Below are 14,438 nucleotides of genomic sequence, written 5' to 3'. Positions count from 1 at the left end.
GTACAATATCTGAATACTTCTACTTTTACTCAAGTACAACATCTGAGTACTTCTACTTTTACTCAAGTACAACCTCTGAGTACTTCTACTTTTACTCAAGTACAACATCTGAGTACTTCTACTTTTACTCAAGTACAACATCTGAGTACTTCTGCTTTTACTCAAGTACAACATCTGAATACTTCACCTGTGTCCCTTGTCCCACAGATCATCCAGAAGCCCTCTTATGACCTGAAGCAGCAGCTGGCCTCCTACTCAAAGCGAGTGGCAGGCTCCGTCACTGAGCTCATCCAGGCTGCAGAGGCCATGAAAGGTAGTTTAACCTTTGACCTCTGCCACAACACAAAGACAACAGAACCAAATGAAACTCCTCAGGGTGTCGCTTCCCGTCTCAATTTACCTCTAACAATGTTCTTATTCGCCTGAATGGCACTGCATGTAGCTGGATATTTATAGGAACACACTGTTTAAGTAATAAGTCAGTTTAACCAGAATTGCATGAGAAGCAGTAAAGAAACTAATAATATAAGGATTTTCATATGACAGATGTAAAAAAGTTAAAGTATTTACAGTAGGAACGATATATATGGGTATAAACATTATAAAAAGTAGTCTAGAACTTAATATAAATGCACTATAAAGCTGGTATAAATAAAGACAGTATAGCATATACCTGGAAGTTAGCATCACAAGCGCTCCCTACTAAAATATATTGGATTTCGGTTTATTGCAGAAAATAACATAAGAGCAAACACGTTTTGTTCAGCACTATAATCTCCACATATTAACACCACTTTGATGAATTTTGAAACATAAGTGCAATCAGCAGAAGTGAAAAAGCTAACATTAGGCTATACTACAGCACCGCTAAGCTAAAGGTGGCTAATGTTCGGCGTGATGACGTTTAGTCGTCTCATTAAGTCATTAGTTACCAACCGCTGGTATTATGACACATAGAAGCTCCAGACATTCACCAGTGGGGTATTTACCGATGTATTTAATGTTTAAGAACAGCCATCTGACCAAAAACACGTTCAAAAAACCGTTGCCTTCGAGACGAGTGAACAGGAAGTGGTAAAATGCTAACTCTTTTTGGGGTTAAATGACTCACTGCACCGCTGTATGGAAATAATATTTATGAATACATTAAAGACCGTTTATGACACTTATATAAATAAAGTTTTATAAATAGAAAAAGGAACTAAGAACAATGTGCAAAGTCAGCTACTGGGTTGTGTGTGTGTGTGTGTGTGTGTGTGTGTGTGTGTGTGTGTGTGTGTGTGTGTGTGTGTGTGTGTGTGTGTGTGTGTGTGTGTGTGTGTGTGTGTGTGTGTCAGAAAAGGCAGGAAGTAATTCACACTGCCTTTAAGATGTGAGTGTTGAATAGCCTGGCAGCAGGTCTTATTTTGAACCCTGGCAGTCATTTTCAGTGGGATTAGTTAAGAGTCCCCTCAGAGTACTACAGTTTCTAACAGCGCGGGATACCCCCCCCCCCTAAAGAGTCAAGTACATTGAACCGAAAGGCTATTCCATGAACCCACCATCTGTCAAATGGAGGGAAAGTTCTCCTCACAATTGTGTCACAGATTCATGTAGCTCTGCCGTCGGATCATGATTCCAAAATCAGCATCAAATGCTCTCAACTTAATCCTTTCAAATCACTTATCCAATTCATCAAGGCTTCAACTTTCCTTCACTTTAACAGCAGCTGAAGACATAAATAACTACACCACAAACATGCGGTTGTGATCTGCAAGGAGTTTTATAACAGGAGCAACCTGAAAACCTGTATAACAAACACAACATCCTGGACCGTATCCAAAGTGGAAAGTGGTTATTGTAACCAAACCCTATTGACCCGGCATAATGAGAGTGCAGAGTTCCCTCCTCAGAGATGTGCTATTGGGACCTTCATCCTATGGTGTCATTATATCATGGCAACACACACTGTTTGTTTGTGAAACACTGGCTGGAGGACAGTAAGGCCCCGGCCACACGAGGACGAAAACGTAGTTTTCATTACTGTTTAGTGTCATATAGACCGTTCGTCGGCCACACGAGGACGACCGAATACGGCACTAAACGACTGCGGAAACGATAACGAGTCCCAAGGTGGATAGAACGGTATACGCAACGCTCTGGGGGGTCAAACGGCTCCGTGTGTACGCCCTATACTATCATTTTCTGATAATGATGAGGCAATAGCCCCGCCTCTCCCCACCTCTGCTGCTCACCCCCGCGTCAAAGTAAACTGCACACTGAATTCAGATTATTTATCTTTCTCTCGATATGGACCTAAACGCGAGTGAAGTCTAATCTGACAGGACGGAGACACTTCTCAAACTACCTAACCTAGTTATAAATATGTTTATTTTTACTGTCGGCCGGGTCACTCATTACTGGATCAGCTGCTGCATGAGACAGACACTGGCGCTGTCCAAAGAGAGGGAGGAAAAAGAGAGGCTCCGTGTATTTATATTATTATAAGAGGGAGGAAAAAGAGAGGCTCCGTGTATTTTATTATTATATTATATAGAGTCTGTGAAGGTAATCTTCTGTTGTTGCAATGTTGAGGTAGAATGAAGGAGTCTGGAACGTCGATTAGCCAAAGCACTAAGAGTTTATTGATCACAGTACATTAATTACATACGGCCGGGAGATCATCTTAGTTTCCCACCGTCCCGTGGTCCACCAAGATCATTTCTGCCCCAGAATAGACCCAACACGCATCAACATGAGGAAAGGCGGGATCACAGAAAGCCCGCGTTTACCTAATCAATAGCCGATGAGAGACAATGAACTACTTGTCTCAAGAGATGCAGATAGCCTGAAACCTTCCCCCCACAGGATATGGGAGAAGCGTTTGACCTGTGACCTCAACTTACACAGGAGTCTTTGACTGACTACAAGCAGATGTTTGCAGTATCACAGATTCTATAAAACAATAAGAAGCTCTATAAACAGATCAGATTAAAATATTCTCTTACAGAGTCGTTATTCATTTGTTTTAAAGCTCAATAAATAACAAAGAAGACCTTTGACCGGCACTTTTATAATTTTGTCGGAAGATTTAAACTTTAATAAATACACGTTGACTGGCGAAAAACCCTGCCCGGTTCCCTCGGCCCCCACCGCGGAGAATAAACAGAAGGGCAACCATGACAACCATGCTTCTTCGCTGCTTGTGTGGAGGAAGTGACAGCGCCACGTACAGGCTCCTGCATATGTACTGCAGCTTCTCCAGCGGTTGGAGCTAAACGGAGCGGTCTCGTGTGGACAGACACTATCCGGATAACTATTGCGTGTGGACGGAAGCTTTTTTGCGATTGCGTTAATCCTATGCGTTTAGCCGTTTTCGTCCTCGTTTGGCCGGGGCCTCAGACAACGCCTTGCCCCAAAATCAACAGTACATACAAAAAGATAGAATCTGCGATTTAAAATACTTTCAGGGCTTACACACCTGTTGAAGTGTCTATTACGTTTCAAATGCATTTTGAGACAGACAGCCATACTATCAGAATCAGAAATGACCAGGTAGGGTGACACGTACGAGGAATTTGACTTGATGTTGTGGTGCATACATAAACATACATTCAAATTGTCAAAGTCAACTTTATTGTCAATCTTTCAGTGTGTGGGTACAGACAGAGAGATCGAAATACCGTTTCCCACAATCTTGAATACAAAAATGCAAATATATATAAAAAATATGTATAAAATATGTATATCCTACATGTATATATACACAATCAACCGACACATTTATACATATGCAAACATTAAGATAAAAGCACAACAATCAATATATACAAAATAACAGTCAAATTAAAAACACAGATAGGGAACTATTTTAACAAAACTATAAGAACATTAAAATCATACGCATTATACAATATTCAGCTAATAGGAAATCTGGGGCAGATAGTTTTTAGGCTCAAATTGTCTGTATGTTAATGTATACCCAGCTTTTTCTCTTGTACGCCATGTAAAGGTTTGGGTACCTACTTACTGTATATTGTGTATGTCTTTGCTTTATTGTAACTAAAAGAAAAATTCAAAAATGTGTGTGTGTGTTGCAGGCACTGAGTGGGTGGACCCCGAGGACCCCACCGTCATCGCGGAGAACGAGCTGTTTGAAGCGGCGGCCGCAATTGAAGCTGCCGCCAAGAAACTGGAGCAGCTGAGGCCCCGCACCAAGCCCAAGGTCAGAGGGCTTTTTACAGCAGCCACACTGAGCCTGTTAACCTCAGCACAGGTTCACACACACACACACACACACACACACACCACACACACACACACACACACACACACACACACACACACACACACACACACACACACACAAACATTTCCCAAATTTGGATCAATAAGGTACTATCTTATCTTATCTTAAGTACTTTATTGATCCCAATTTGGGAAATGTTTGTGTTGCAGCAGCATAACAGACATGTTACAATAACAATTAAAAAACAAGAAAGTAGAAAATATACATGTTGAATTTACAAATTAACAATAACAAAATATAAAGCAAGTTAAGTTATGTATATATACATCAGTATGTGAGGAATGGATCATTAAAGGTCACCTAATATGCAAAATCCACTTGTTCATGTCTCTTCTACATCAACATGTGTCCCCTCTTCTTCATGTCTCTTCTACATCAACATGTGTCCCCTCTTCTTCATGTCTCTTCTACATCAACATGTGTCCCCTCTTCTTCATGTCTCTTCTACATCAACAAGTGTCCCCTCTTCTTCATGTCTCTTCTACATCAACATGTGTCCCCTCTTCTTCATGTCTCTTCTACATCAACATGTGTCCCCTCTTCTTCATGTCTCTTCTACATCAGCATGTGTCCCCTCTTCTCCATGTCTCTTCTACATCAACATGTGTCCCCTCTTCTTCATGTCTCTTCTACATCAACATGTGTCCCCTCTTCTTCCCGTCTCTTCTTCATCAACATGTGTCCCCTCTTCTTCATGTCTCTTCTACATCAACACGTGTCCCCTCTTCTTCATGTCTCTTCTACATCAACATGTGTCCCCTCTTCTTCATGTCTCTTCTACATCAACATGTGTCCCCTCTTCTTCATGTCTCTTCTACATCAACATGTGTCCCCTCTTCTTCATGTCTCTTCTACATCAACATGTGTCCCCTCTTCTTCACGTCTCTTCTACATCAACATGTGTCCCCTCTTCTTCATGTCTCTTCTACATCAACATATGTCCCCTCTTCTTCATGTCTCTTCTACATCAACATGTGTCCCCTGTTCTTCATGTCTCTTCTACATCAACATGTGGGACTCTGTGGAAAGAGACTCTGAAAGTTTCAGGAACAAAGATTCTCTCTCTTTTTGATCCATTTCTATAAAAACCTGTCTGAAAATGAGCTGATCAGATTTTGGCCACTTTATGATGTCATAACGATTTATTTGTCTCGTGTAACCATTAGCCAATCACCAACCAAGGTAACCCCCCCCTTATCACCTGAATCTCCTCCTAGAGCACCATTGATTCTTTGTAACCAAATCTCTCTCAGAGGGGCGTGGGGAGGGGCTCCTTATTTTCATCTAAAGTAACAGACAGAGAATCAGCACTCAGCCCGGTGACAGTGTGTGTGTGTAACCCGTGTGTTTATGGACTCTCTTGTAAACAGGAAGCAGATGAGAGCCTGAACTTCGAGGAGCAGATTCTGGAGGCGGCTAAATCCATCGCAGCGGCCACCAGCGCTCTGGTGAAAGCAGCTTCAGCAGCTCAGAGGGAGCTGGTGGCGCAAGGGAAGGTACGTCCAGCAGAGGATGAGTGTTCAGAATCCCTCCAGGCAACATGTACAGTGAACCCCCCACAGACAAAGACATTTATCATAATTTAAAAAACATGATAACACCTACCAGTCTATTCTTTAGGCACACCTCTCAAAAACTGCTTATTATTATTATTACACTATTGTTACCTTCCAAATGAGAAGGATTTGACCCTGTGTACAAGCCAAGACAACTGAACACAACTAAGTGTGTTCATGTCGGACTGTCTCTTGGATAACTATGAACCAGTGCCCGCGTTGATATGAAATACTGTCCACTTGCATAAGACGTCACCAAATGTGTTTTTGTGTTAATGCCGTGCATAGTGTTCTGTTTCAGCAAATCGTTTTCTGAAAAGAAGGATCCATCGTTATGGAATGTTATTGGGAAACAATTCACCGTATTGGAGAGGTTGTTAATATAAACCATACAGAAGTCCCCTGTACCTTCATAAGATTTTTCACCCAATTTGAATGCTTATCCCAGAAAACCAGAAGCCTGTGTCCTACCTTCCCCTCTGTCCTATCTTTAATATGTATTTGATGTGTGATGCTGATCCAGTGTTCTGTGTTTTTAGGTTGGAGCGATCCAAGCCAACGCTGTGGACGATGGCCAGTGGTCTCAGGGTCTGATTTCTGCCGTAAGTCTTCCCCCTTTTTAAGGTTCATTTAAGAATGTCTCAGAGTTTGAAACCCCCTCACCGCGGTGCCTTTGCCTCCTCAGGCTCGCATGGTCGCAGCGGCCACCAACAACCTGTGTGAGGCCGCCAACTCGGCGGTGCAGGGCCACGCCAGCGAGGAGAAGCTCGTGTCCTCCGCCAAGCAGGTGTCCGCCTCCACCGCCCAGCTGCTGGTGGCCTGCAAAGTGAAGGCCGACCAGGACTCCCAGACCATGAAGAGGCTGCAGGTCAGCACCACGTCTTCAAGTCTTATTTTCTTTTTTATTTGCAACAGTTACAAACCCTCTTACATTTTACTTTTCTTTTTTGTATTTCACAAAACAAATAATGCAAGTCACGCATACAAACAAACGAACATGAAGAGACAGAGACACAACAACAATCAGAGAGCAGAGAATTATTACATTACAAATATAGTTTTTAGTTGAAGTCTGATCTCTACGGTTTTACAAACTCAATCCATCCCTTCCAACACTTGTTAAATGTGTCTTGAGTCTCCGAGCCAATGTGAATTTTTCCATGACAAAAATCTTACATCACATTAAACCAGTCTGCTAGAGTAGGTGGTACTTGGCTTGTGTTCACACACACAAGGATGTCCACAGATACATATCATTTAAAATAAGTGAATTCACATATTTAAAAGAGGTATGTTCACTATAGGGTGTTAATCGCCAAGAGTTCAAAACCTAAATACATTCAAATACAAATCAGGTGAACACACAAAAAAAGAAAATCAAAGGCTGAAACCAGAGAATATTTAATTTTTTTTGAGAAATACGATACGATACGATATACTTTATTGTCCCCGTAAGGAAATTCGTTCTGGGCTCCGTCCAGCAGTTCCGCATACATGTACATAATATACAAACATAGTGGACATTTAAGAGACATACACATATCATCAATCATACACCGTTTGAACAAACACAATACACACAGACGCACATACTGACAATGGCGACCTATTGCACAACCCTCATGGCCAACATTTAAAAAAAGTACATTTCATTACATTTGACTTCGACTAGAAAGATTTGATTGTTTTCTAGAGCTGGTGCAGATTTATTTTCTTCTGCTCACCTTCTACACAAACCACATGTTATGTTCATCAACCTAGAATACATGTTCTCCAATGGTGAGATCAAGTTCTAGTCCGACACCTTGAAAGTGAATAAAGTCAAATCAAGTCTTACATTTCAGAAAGAGTTGAAGAAAGATATAACAATACAACAGACTCAGTCACCCCAAGACATCCAAACTGCAGCAACACTTATTACCTGACCAGTGCAGCCGCAACACGAAGAGGGCATATTTTTTTCATGTGAGGGCCATTTGTGTCTAAGGTCACTGTCACACCTGTACAAAGTCCATGTCCTCCTCACCATGAAACAAAGGGTCCACCGGTGCCTTGTAGTTCCTGTATGCTTTGTTTCCACACTGACTTATTACAATGCACCAGCAGGAGGACATTTAAAGTCACATGGGCTGACGAGCAACTCATTGATTGGCCACATTTGGAGCTGTCATCCTGCAACATCAGCAGTATTTACACCCACAGAAATGTCTGTCTCTCAAAATTCAAATAAGCTTTATTGGCATGACCACAGTGACATACAGTATTGCCAAAGCATTGTACAATCACATAGAGATACAGTTCATAATAATTTGGAATATATTGTACATTTTGAACAAAAGCTATTTTCTTCACCAGGAAAACTCTCTCTCTCTCTCTCCGTGTCTTTTCCTCTCAAATTCAAATAAGCTTTATTGGCATGAACACAATGACATACAGTATTGCCAAAGCATTGTACAACACAACAAACATTTAGATATACATAATCAATTGGAATATATTGTACATTTTGAACAAAAGCTATTTTCTACACCAGGAAAACTCTCTCTCTCTCTCTGTGTCTTTTCCTCTCAAATTCAAATAAGCTTTATTGGCACGAACACAACCATTTCCGATTATTTTAGAAGCTTAAAAAAATACCGCTTTGTCAGACTGACACCTGATATTGTGAAATGCGTAGTGAGATGTTTGACCCCTGCTGTGCTTCTGAATCAGATCTAAAGTACCTGCTGTGGGAACAATGGTCCAATCACAGCCTTAGTGCTTCTGCAACAGCTGCGGTATTTGGACAGTCTATTAATAGGCTGAGTTTGAGTGTTTAGGATTACAGGTGAGCTGATTGATCTGCACAGCTGCTGCATCAGGGTTAGTCTGCTCTATATTTAGCCCAGGTAACAGTGCCTCCAGCTGCATTCCACTATTTTTAAAGGGCTACTCCTAGATTTATTGCATTTCCATAAAATTGGACAGAGACAGAATAAAAAATGGAGGCTGAGATATCCTGAACACTAGATCCTACATTTCCCATAATGCAATCTATTTTATGTCTAATAAATATCCACACATTTCAAACTTCACACCTTCAGTTTATACGTTTATAAGTGCAGTGGTAGAAAATATAAAAGTCAATTTACTCAAGTAAAAAGCTGATGAAAACGTAGCACAGGGGGTGTGACCTTTGAAGTGTAACTGATTCAGTGTTTCCAAAGACACGACAGAAACAACAAGTATTTCCTGTCACCTCATCCACCCAAAAATACTATCTTTAAGGGTGTGTGTGTGTGTGTGTGTGTGTGTGTGTGTGTGTGTGTGTGTGTGTGTGTGTGTGTGTGTGTGTGTGTGTGTGTGTGTGTGTGTGTGTGTGTGTGTGTGTGTGTGTGTGTGTGTGTGTGTGTGTGTGTGTGTGGTGTGTGTGTGTGTGTGTGTGTGTGTGTGTGTGTGTGTGTGTGTGTGTGTGTGTGTGTGTGTGTGTGTGTGTGTGTGGTGTGTGTGTGTGTGTGTGTGGTGTGTGTGTGTGTGTGTGTGTGTGTGTGTGTGTGTGTGTGTGTGTGTGTGTGTGTGTGTGTGTGTGTGTGTGTGTGTGTGTGTAGCTAGTGAGCACATCAGCATGCCCATCTCATATTCTCCAATCCGATCAGCAGTGGCTTATCTCCTCCTCTTCTGTCCTGCAGCTGCCACCGCAGTAATTCCCATACATGTATGTCTACAGGAGCTCTGGAAACAACCCACCAGAGCACCATGGCTCCAGCATGGGAAACATTAGCCCTGACCTATGATTACACCAGCAGCACTTGCTCTCTTCACTCTGTGCCGTGGTGCTTTTTAAGGGTTGTAATTATTCCGAGTGCTGAGTAACGTACTGTCTCTCTGTGGAATATCTCAGCATCTGAAGAAAGGTTTTTGTTTGACGGTTCCTGAAGGCAGCAGGTGGTTCAGGAAATCAGCTGGCTCATCCACACAGTTAAAGGTTTAGTTGGTACCACCTCCAATAATGCAATATCCTTTAGCAGACAACCTGGGAGCGATTACATGATGTTCTGATGGATTTAAAGATGCTTATCCAAATTGCCTTGTCACATGAATTACAATTTAAGTAGCAGTTATGAGTCCTAAAACCTGGAGATGTGTCAGCATGTTGGCACTTCCTGTTTCCACCTTTCAAAGTCCATGTTTCATTTCTATAGGTGTTTTGCTTTGATGCCCGATATGAGGTTTAGTGGTTAACACTACCTGATGAAATTTAAACATTTTGATCCACAACATAAAATATGTCACTGGTTTAAAAAACAGCTTTAACTGAGACTAGTTATCGTCATCACACAGACTATAATCCCCCTTTCGCGGTGGTGACATGAAGCAATGTGACCGTGATATAGTCTGTTTAGCCTATTGTTAGCTTTTCACTTCTTGGGATTGCATTTTGTCTTCAAAAATGTAAAAAGTGGTGTTAATACAATATGTAGATATTATCCTGCTGAAAAAAACATTTGAGTAAAATTCACTTCTGTTTTCCACAGATTTCCTGCAATAATCCAAAAATACAATAGGAGTATCTCATTGCTTTTTGTCGAGGGAGCCCTTGCTGACATAAAAAAACACGTCATCCCACAGCCATTTAGCCATTGGCTTGTTGACACTGGTGCGTGAAACATGACAGTGTCCATCCGGCTTGCCGTAGTTGGGTTGCTGCTATGTGAGTGAAATGTGAGCTCATAGGTCAGTGATGTAGACGGCTGTATTGATTTAAACCTTTGAATGTCTGAAAACACGACTGAAATGAGTCAGGTAAACAAACCAGAGGAACGACCTCAGAGCTGTGGTGGGATGTCCCATGCATTGTTTTGTGCATTTCCCAGTTAAAACAGGGTGTTAAGTTGCTTTTCGAAATGGATTTGATGTGCATTTTTAGAAACATCACCCCCCCCCGGACCTCCTTGCTCTAACGCTGTGTTATGCTGTATGTCAGGGCCAGACTAACAGTAACATTCCAGCCAAAGATAAACCACCAGAGGAGGATTCTCTAATGTGTGTGTGGCCGCCAGCTGAGTGTCTGATTTCAGGCCATGGAGCCGCAAAAGGAGAAAACTCCTCTCCCTTAGAGGCGAGCCGCCCAATGAGACAAATGTTTGGCTTTCAGAGGAGTTCAGCAGTCGTTGCCTTTTACAGTTATTCTCAGGCACTCAGCAGGAGAAAAAAACTGTTATGGTTTCCTCTCGGAGCGCTGCCGGAACGTCTCATTCCCTTTCCTGGAGTTGCTGTTTCCAGGCAGCACAGCTGATGGGTCTGCTTCCACATTCCCTCAAAGAAAAGTTCACGGGCCATGGTTACATATATTAGACATCTGTTAAGCATGCTTTTAGTTCTCTGTATTCATTAGTTTCACAACATGACATTGAGCTGACACTTTGATCCAAAGCGACTAACCATAAAAACAATGGAAACAAATACATAAAACTAAGAAAATAAAAATTAACTTGGAAACAGTCGGGTACATTTGCTCCAAATAAGCCAAACCATTGTAAGGGGTTAGGGATTTTTTTTTTCAAGCACTTCCACAAAACGTCTTTTCCATTTAAAGCTCTCAAATAGAAAAGGGGACTTTCTGTCAGGTAGCTCCTTTTAATTTCAAGACTAACACACATATAAAATGTTTTTTGTGTTTGTTGTCCCCCTCAGGCGGCTGGAAACGCCGTGAAGAGAGCCTCTGATAACCTGGTGAAGGCGGCGCAGAAAGCAGCGTTCGACGCTCAGGACGACCAGGCTGTGGTGGTGAAGAGCAAGATGGTGGGGGGCATCGCTCAGGTGAGGAGAACAGACACACTTTCTGAGCTATATATTACTTACATCTGTTTTGGTTTGCATATTATAATATAATCATAATCCAGTCATTTTATAAATATGATTCTGACATGGGCTATTATTCATAAGAAACACTTTTACTTTTAGTACATCCTCAAAAAAGCCAAATTGAGTGTGGGGTTTAAAGAAAGTGAATTTACTAAGCTACATTTCACCACTGGTATTATTTTATTAATTCATTTATTGTATCAGGGACAGATATTTACAGACATTTCTGTAAATGTGCCATAGTCAGCCAAGAGGCTTTTTTACATCTGTAGTCCCTGTGAGTTATGTCTCAGTTATGTCGGGTGGAGGTGGGGCTTATGGATTGTTCTGGTTACATCCTGCCCTCTGATTGGCTGTGTGGTGTTGCAGATCATCGCGGCTCAGGAGGAGATGCTGCGAAAAGAAAGGGAGCTGGAAGAGGCCCGGAGGAAGCTGGCCACGATCAGACAGCAGCAGTACAAGTTCCTCCCCTCAGAGCTGAGAGAGGACGGCCAGGACCAGTGAGAGGGGGGTGGGGGGGGGCGTTCAGGTCCTTCCCCAGCTACATGTAGGGAGAGAAGGCTCCAGGACTACATCACTCCACCCCACAGAGGGTCACTATCAATCTGGTTCTGTATTTAATTCTTAAAGTCAAACGTGAACTGATGCCAATGATTATACATTTTGATAAAATATATGCCTTCGGTGCTTTTGATTATATATGATCACATACTTTTCCATATATATTTTTCTCTTTTTTTTGTACATGCTTTTTTGTGTGGCTTAAAGTAACAAAAATCCTGCCGGTAAATTCTGCTTTCCTGCCGACTGTCAGATATCAGAGAGATGGAGCAGAGCACGATAAAGGCTTCTATGCAAATTATGCATACTCTATGCACATTTTCTATGCAGACGTTTTTGTTGTGTGTGAGCATGTTATGAGAGAAACGGTCTCATTACCAGTGATTTTGTTCAGTACTGTATGTAACTTGTCATACTGTATTAAAGAAAATGAAATAAAATGGTAGTTTTTAAAGTTTAGATTTGGACAAATGAACCTTGCAATGTAACAAATCAGAGGGGAAAACCATATTTTTCTAATGATCGAGCTATGAAATGTATTATAAAGGAATCTTCCAACAAGGTGCCATCTTAGTAAACGTTTTCAGTCAGTATTTTTTAGGCCTTAAATTAGAATATTTTGTTTGTGTAAAGATTATGAAGCCATATATTTAACTTTGATACATTTGACATCATATTGACTGTATGTGGATGCTCGGTGTTTGTGTTATCTGTGCCAACATTAGTGCCTGACGCAGTGCTTTAGACTTTCCAGAGAATTCCTGCACAGTACAATCACCAATGCTAGTCTGAGTTACTTCTCGTTAGCATGACGTTAGCTCACTGTGTCCCCAGTGTAGCTGTGCTTAAAGTGCCTTCATACAAATGGTCAGGTATTATCAACAGATACTAACCATATACCCCTAGATGCACTTCATTTCATAATTTATCAGACCATCATTTCAATCTACCCTTACACCATGTGTGTACAAAGTCGTTATGTTCTCTGACTGAGTATTTTTCGAACAAACATTGCACAGCATTCCTTATAGTGACTGTAATCATCTGTCTTTTTGTTCTTTTGCTCACATTTTGCCTTCAATTACAGCAGCACCACCTCATTGGCACTGTAACAGATTTATATTCAATAAAGCCAGTTTTCAGTGACACTGTTGACCTCCATTTCTTGACATTTCTCACTGTCTTCACCCTCTTCTTAGACATTACGCTTCCTCAGCAATATATTAGAGAAAAGTCGAAGTGTTCAAAACCAGCATCATTTTCTGATATACTCAGACATCATATCAGTCTCATGGACTTGTGTGTGTAATATCAGCTGCAACTCATTCTTAAGGTTTAGTAAGGCATGGCCGGATTAACCCTCCTCTAGGGCCATCGGGCAAAAATAGGTTGCTGGGCCCCTATGAAGTCGTTAAAACACGAGGTGAATTGAAACCAAGCTTCTCAGATGAGTTAAGTAAAAAGGTCATGGTTTGGGTTTAATAAAGGACGTTTTTTTAATATAATTAATGTACAGAACGTAAGTTATGTTTGTAATGTGACATAGTTAAAGTTATTTATTAACTCTAGCCTACAAGATCTCCACGTTTTGTTCTACGAGATAAAATACATCAGTTAATACACCAATGGTGAAAGTCAAGTCTCACAATTGATTAAATTAGACTACTAAACGTTATCAAACCGAACATTAGCTGCCTTTAGCTTAGCGGTGGTGACGTGAAGTCATGTGACCATGCTGTAATTCTTTCATAGTCTAATATTAGCTTTTTACTTGTGCCGATTGCATTTACTCTTAAAATTGTTTTTAATAAGTAGAGATTTAACTGCTGAACAAAATGTGTAAGTACCATACACGTGCTTTGCTACGGATCCAATATTCTAAATTCCAATGGAAATATCCAATTGCTTTTTGTCGAGGGACTCCTTGTGATGCTTACTTCCACGTCATCACTGCACCACTTTATTTTGCTTCAGAATAACATTTTCTAAAACAAACCGGCAGCCACAAGAGGGGTTTTTGAGTCCCCTGGAGATCCAGGATTCTCATAACTCGGGGCAGACAATAAAGTACATTTACTTAAGTACTGTATAAGCACTGTAATTAAATACTTTAATTTATAATATTGCTTTTAGAAGCCAAATTTGTCATTTTTACTCCTCTACTCTTATCTTAAAATTATAGTTCCTTT

General features: G+C 41.1%; 1 protein-coding gene across 1 annotated transcript in view; it reads left to right on the top strand.

Moving 5' to 3' along the window:
- Positions 1–13,395, top strand: part of tln1 (talin 1) — a 103,362-nt gene extending 89,967 nt beyond the window's left edge. The window contains 7 exon segments of the mRNA XM_034199128.1: positions 208–313; positions 4,080–4,204; positions 5,659–5,784; positions 6,384–6,446; positions 6,530–6,712; positions 11,518–11,643; positions 12,058–13,395. Coding sequence (XP_034055019.1) covers positions 208–313; positions 4,080–4,204; positions 5,659–5,784; positions 6,384–6,446; positions 6,530–6,712; positions 11,518–11,643; positions 12,058–12,192 — 864 coding nt within the window. The 3' untranslated portion in view covers positions 12,193–13,395.
- Positions 13,396–14,438: the final 1,043 nt, after the last annotated feature.

The sequence above is a fragment of the Gymnodraco acuticeps genome, unplaced genomic scaffold, assembly GCF_902827175.1.
Source record: "Gymnodraco acuticeps unplaced genomic scaffold, fGymAcu1.1, whole genome shotgun sequence".
In the NCBI taxonomy this organism is placed as follows: domain Eukaryota; kingdom Metazoa; phylum Chordata; class Actinopteri; order Perciformes; family Bathydraconidae; genus Gymnodraco; species Gymnodraco acuticeps.
The sequence above is the reverse complement of the archived record's forward strand: the minus strand, read 5'-3'. Positions and strand labels throughout refer to the sequence as shown.